The sequence below is a fragment of the Nanorana parkeri genome, unplaced genomic scaffold, assembly GCF_000935625.1.
Source record: "Nanorana parkeri isolate BGI_ZX_2015 unplaced genomic scaffold, ASM93562v1 scaffold4114, whole genome shotgun sequence".
Lineage (NCBI taxonomy): Eukaryota > Metazoa > Chordata > Amphibia > Anura > Dicroglossidae > Nanorana > Nanorana parkeri.
In genome coordinates this window covers 9,996-16,145 of record NW_017310381.1, presented here as the reverse complement: position 1 = coordinate 16,145, position 6,150 = coordinate 9,996, and the positions used below count along the sequence as shown (strand labels likewise).

The following is a 6,150-nucleotide window of genomic DNA, read 5'->3' as shown; positions in this document are numbered from 1 at the left end:
TGGTTAGGATTTGTAGAGTTTTCACCTCATAGCTGAAAGTTCAGCCCTCCCCATTGGAGGAAATAATACCATAGGGGCTCCAAGAATGCTTGGTGGAGTTCTCCTTTAACACCCAGCGTTTCTGGATCATGTGCTGCAATGTGATGTGTGGACCTGACATTGGGGGGGAGGGACGGACGGTAGAATGGATGTCTGCAGGCGGTGATGTAGCTCGGTGAGGGTATCATGGCGCAGCGTTCTGGGATGGATGGGCTCAGGGACACTTGCGCTCCACGCACTGTTTCCCTCCCTCTTCGTATTCCTGCTTGGAGATCCACATCTGCTGGAAGGTGCCCTGCGGAGAGACACAACGCATGAGACGGGAAGGATGGGCCTAACACAGCAATAAACCCGACAACAGACGCATAACGCACAATTCCGTCTCCTAAAGTGAAAGTATTTCTTTATTACGTCACAAACTAAGATAACAATGTCAGAAATCCTTAAATCTGATAAATCTGAGGTGTCAACCATTGCAGATTAATGATTACGCAATCCTATTTTTGCCCAGCGGGTGGCACTCTTGTCCCCTTTGTTCATGTTTCCAGGCTCTCCTTTGCTACATTGTTCCTTATAATAAAAAAACAACTAATTGTTACAATACCTCCGGGGGCCACGTCTGTACATTCAGGGGCTTGGTCTGTGCCATCTGCATACAGCAAGTCACACATGACTAGTTAGCTTGTTCGTAAGATTATTAATTCCTGCCGTGTTTGATACTGACCCACCTGACTCTGCCTGTGTGTCCTGCCTACTATTGTCTGCTTCCTAGCTTGACCTCTGACTTCTCTTGCCTGCCACCTTGACTTCTGCCTGGACTCCGACTTCTCTTGCCTGCCACTTGCCTTGACCTCTGTCTGGACTCCGACTTCTCTTGCCTGCCACCTGCCTTGACAATGACTACTCTTCCCTGCCACCTGCCTTGAATTCTGCCTGGACTCTGACTACTCTTGTCTGCTGCCTGCCTTGACAATGACTACTCTTCCCTGCCACCTGCCTTGACCTCTGCCTGGACTCTGACTACCCTTGCCTGCCGCCTGCTTGGTCCTTGCCTGTTCTCTGACTTCTCTTGTCTGTCACTTGCCTCAACGTCTGTCTGGACTCAAATCACTCTTGCCTGCCACCTTGACCTCTGCCAGGACACTTATTATTATTGCCTGCTGCCTGCCCTGACAATGACCACTCTTGCCTGCTGCCTGCCTCGACCTCTGCCTGTTCTCTGACTACTCATGCCTGCCACCTGCCTTCACCGCAGCCATAACCTTAACCAGCTATAACCCATCGTGCGCCACTGCCACCCTGTTCCTGAGATCCCTTTGGTGGGGAAATCCTGAGGATCGGAACCTGGTGACATCTTGCAGCAAAGCTGCTGACTGTGGGGTGCTCTGGTGATCACCAAGGTGACCTGCTGGGGGTGTCCCCCATAATGACACAGGGGAAGAATTTATCACGGTGATATAGATAGGAAAACAATATGTTTAAGAATGTAAATCTCAACCTCACTGGCCAGATATAAAGGACAACAAATGAATGCAGCTCTGTAATCATCTGATGTGATCAGGAATGCCCCCGGCCATGAAGGGGTTAAGGGGGGACTCTACATACCAGAGAGGCGAGTATGGAGCCCCCAATCCAAGAGCTGAAGCGGCGTTCGATGGAGCTGTTGCTGGCGATGAGCTTGAGACGCATGCTCTGCGGGGAGAGGACAGAGATAGACATCCATATGAACTATGAGCACATTCATTCCGTCCTCATTCATTCCTGAACTCTCCTTCCCGGCTCAATCATCACAAAGCTGAACTACAAGTACAATCATCCCTCCTGCTTGGCTCTCTGAGGAAGCTGAGCGACGTGCGCACCTCCTCCCCATATACATGAATCAGCCGGACAGGAACATGGCTGACCTATCGCAGGCGTACCTAGAAACCTCAGGGCCCCCGGTGCAAGAAAAAAATCGGCTGCCTCACTCTACAGTTAGCTCGGCTTGTACAAAGCAGGACTGAATGTAGAGAGGGCAACTTCCCCACAAGGACACCGCTGCCGCCCCTCTGCGCCCTGCCGCCCCGAGGCCGGGCCCCGGTGGCCTTGTGGGGAATCCGGGCCTGTTCTCCCCATAAACATTGCTGGACCTTCTAATTCAACCATTGCCGGTTTGCCTCCCTAAAGCGTTACTGGTCAGTCTTCCCGAAACATTGCCGGACCATATCCCTGAAACCCTGTCTCCCCGAAATGTTGCTGCAACCTTCTCCCAGAAATGTTTTTGGTCCATCTCCCCAAAAAATTGTTGCTGAACCTTCTCCCCAAACATTGCATGTCCATTTCCCCAAAACTTTGCTGGACCTTTTCCCCCCGAAACGTTGCTGGTCTGTCTCCACTCCCACTTATACATTGCATCTGCTGCTCTTCTTATGGTCTGCATGTAAATACATCCTGGCTAGGACCGCCCACTTCTCCAGACTGACACCCACCCATGGCAGCATTTGGACATTTGCATAACTCCTCCCAAGAGCCGGTGGTCACATGGTGTGTGAAGCTGTTTCTGGGGAATGGCGGCCCCGGGCCTCTTACCGGCGGTGTTTTCTGTGACAGCTCGCGGTTCAGCCGGTCGTTGAAGCCCTGGAGGAGCGTGTTACCACCGGTGACAATGACACTGCCGTACAGACCCTGCCGAGACACAACACAGGGACAGGGAAAGTCACATTCACATCAGGACGTTTATCACGTGCCGGCTTTTATCGGTCTGTGTCCACATTGGGGAGATTTCCCCTTCATCTCCTGTCCCAGTGACACAACAGGAAGTGAGGGGAATCCTTCAGATCTGGTCCTAGAAACCTGACCGTTGCTAGATTTAACATTGGGATACAACTGATGATGTGTAGAAACATCCGGATCATATTCCAAAATATCACCTCTATGACTCGGCGCCATCTGGAGTGAAATGCGTCAGCAGAGGAGCGAGGTCTGCTGGGGGCCAATGAGCTTGAGCTTGTTGTTGTGAACTCCTCAATGTTACAATAAAGTTTTTTGAGAAAAAGACAAAAATACATGTTGGATGGGCTCTTCCTACTTGAGTCTGAAAGGGGGCCATTTGAGGTTTTACCCCTCAGAAGCTCCTGGATTGTAGGGCTGTAGAAGACCCCATGACCCCCGCGGGTGCCCCTCCTCCGGAGATCAGCGCCTGGCTGGGGGGGGCAGATAGTGCAGATGATGGGCTCACAAATAAACCTTCCACAAGAGGGCGCCCCGGGCACATGGCTGAGAACGGCCTCTGGGGTCAGGTCCACCTTATATCAGGGGGAGGCAACCTCGGCCCCCCAGGTTTGGTGAAAACTACAAGTCCCATGAGGCATTGCAAGACTGACAGCCACAGGCATGACTACCCGAGGCGCAGGCATGATGGGATGTGTAGTTTTACAACAATTGGAATGCTGAGTTGCCTTACCCCTCCCTTAGATGTACTCACCGGTCTTATGTCGATGTCACACATCCCGATACTGCTGGTCACCACGTGTCCCACCCCCAACATGGTGTTACCAGAGAGACCCTGAAAAGAGAAGAACATTTACAAAGCGCCCCCCGCAGGGTATCCCCCCGCCCTCCTCCTCCTCCTCCTCCTCCATGTATCACAGGTATTTGGGCCCATTTTTGGTGGATTTTCTCTGCGGGATCTCCGGAAATGTCATCAATGATCAATGTGTAACTTCACCAGGACAGAGAGGCCTGTACTCCCATCGCTGAGAGTACTTCCACTATAGGGAGGGGCGACGGCCTTCCATCTGCCGGAAGAGATGGACCAGTACACCTCACCTTCACATTGGAGGGGTCAAAGAGCCCCTCGGGGATACGCAGTCTCTCAGCGCCATAGTCTGTGTTGTAGCCATTTAGAGAAGAGAGGGGGGAGAGAGAAGAGAGGGGGGAGAGAGAGAGAGGAAAGAGAGAGATAATATTTATTGCTTGGCAATGTTTCTCTCTCCTCGGTCACCATGGAGACGACAGATCAAACAATGACATATATAAAGTTTAAAAAAAACTGGAAATGACATGAAAGAGATAGAACGTAATGATTGGATTATAAAGAAAGTAACAATATGAACCAACAACACCGGTACAGAAGGAAGTCATTCCTTTCATCTTTTTTATATCTTTGAAGTATATTTGTTTATTCTCTTTGTTGCCGATTCCTCTGAGATTAGGAAACACTCCCCCTGTGTGCAGATCAGACGATACAACTGTTGTTGGTTTATAGTGTTACTTTGTATTTCTCTGATATCCAATCATCACTCTGTATCTCTTTCACGTCATTTCCAGTTTCTTCTTCCTACGTCACAGATCGTTCCATCGTCTTTATAGTGACCGAGGACGGGAATGCCGGAAACATTGCCGGATTATATGTCACTGAATGAACAATATATGTTTTTTTAATGTTTTAAATGAGAATAGAATAGATTGGTGTTACGAGAGCCGCCATTGCGGAGGACATGTTGTCAGTCATGGAGGCCGTTCCATATTCAATGCTTACTGTTCATCATACGGAGAGTCTGAGACTTGCAGGACGGAGGCCTGGAAATCCTGGATGACCTCCTGGTGGAGACAGAGGAGAGTTCCATGTCACATACTCATACATAGACCGGGAACTGGCATCACAATTGAAATACAAATACATGAATGGCGCTATAGACCGGGCCCGGCCCTTTTCACACAGGAACCCCCAATGGCCATGACATTTACAAAGTTAAACATTTTTAAAATGCTGGTTTGACCAACCGCACCGAAAAATACAGAAACATCCCCAGAAGTTTGATGGAAACTTATCACAACCTCTGACTTATAAGTGATCTTATTTCTTGCCTATACAGAGCAAAGAGAGGTTACCTCCCCTCCTCCACCCCTCTACCCCCTTTACATGTAATAGAAGCCCAGCCACAGCTCATAGACAACTTTTCTGAGCTTACACAGGGCTACGAGCTCTACGCCCGCCCCATGTGACGGGGCTGGGCCAATCATCAAGCATTGCCACCTGGAAGAAAGGGGAGCGAGTCACAAATTCCTCCATATCCCGAGTACTTTCTTCACTCCCGTGGCCTCTGGGTTTACCATCCTTGGGAAAAATCACAGGATCCCTCTAACTTAAGATGTACTCCTAAACTTCAGCCTAACCCCAAAACCCAACCCTTGCCCTAAACTTGAGCTGACCCTTAAATCTAACCATAGCCCCAAAACCCAACTCTTACCCTAAAATTGACTTAACCCTAACCCTATAACCCTACTACAAATCCTTAACCCCAAAACCCAAACCTTGCCCTAATCTTGACCTAACCCTTAAACCTGACCATAAAACCTAAACCCCAAAACCCAACCCTTACCCTAAAATTGACCTAACACTTAATCCTGACCATATGAACATAACCCCAAAACCCAACCCTTACCCTAAAAACTTGACCTAACCCTATAACCCTACTATACATCCTTAACCCCAAAACCCAACCCTTACCCTAAACTTCACCAAAACCTTAAACCTGATCATAAAACAATAACCCCAAAACCTAACCCTTAATCCTGACCATAGAACCATAACCCAACCCTTACCCTAAACTAGACCTAGCCCTATAACCCTACTATACATCCTTAAGCCCAAAACCCAACCCTTACCCTAAACTAGACTTAGCCCTATAACCCTAGTATAAAACCATAACCCCAAAACCCAACCCTTACCCTAAACTAGACCTATAACCCTACTATACATCCTTAACCCCAAAACCCAACCCTTACCCTAAACTAGACCTAGCCCTATAGCCCTACTATAAAACCATAACCCCAAAACCTAACCCTTTGGGCCCCTTAACACCTATGGGTTCCATGGTAACATGTGGTACCCTTGCAGTGCCTCATGGTCATAATCATTTATAAGGGAACCCCAACACACAGGTATATGAGGTGCCAAATGGACTGCACATTAAATAAACGCTGTCGGTCCATCTTTTCATCCATTCGAATGTGTTGACAGACCTTTCAAAATGAACCGGCCGCCTTACGTTGATACGACTTCAGATATGAATGACAGAGAAAGGGGCCCCTTAAACTGTGTAAACCTAACCCTTAAACGTGTACTTC

The 6,150-nt window shown here is 48.9% G+C and overlaps 1 protein-coding gene across 1 annotated transcript in view; it reads right to left on the bottom strand.

Annotated features, from left to right (window-relative positions):
• Positions 1-198: 198 nt before the first annotated feature.
• Positions 199-6,150, bottom strand: part of LOC108803738 (actin-like protein 6B) — a gene marked incomplete at its 5' end in the record, with an annotated part of 12,827 nt that continues 6,875 nt past the window's right edge. The window contains 6 exon segments of the mRNA XM_018575553.1: positions 199-334; positions 1,645-1,731; positions 2,608-2,703; positions 3,503-3,583; positions 3,847-3,922; positions 4,535-4,620. Coding sequence (XP_018431055.1) covers positions 254-334; positions 1,645-1,731; positions 2,608-2,703; positions 3,503-3,583; positions 3,847-3,922; positions 4,535-4,620 — 507 coding nt within the window.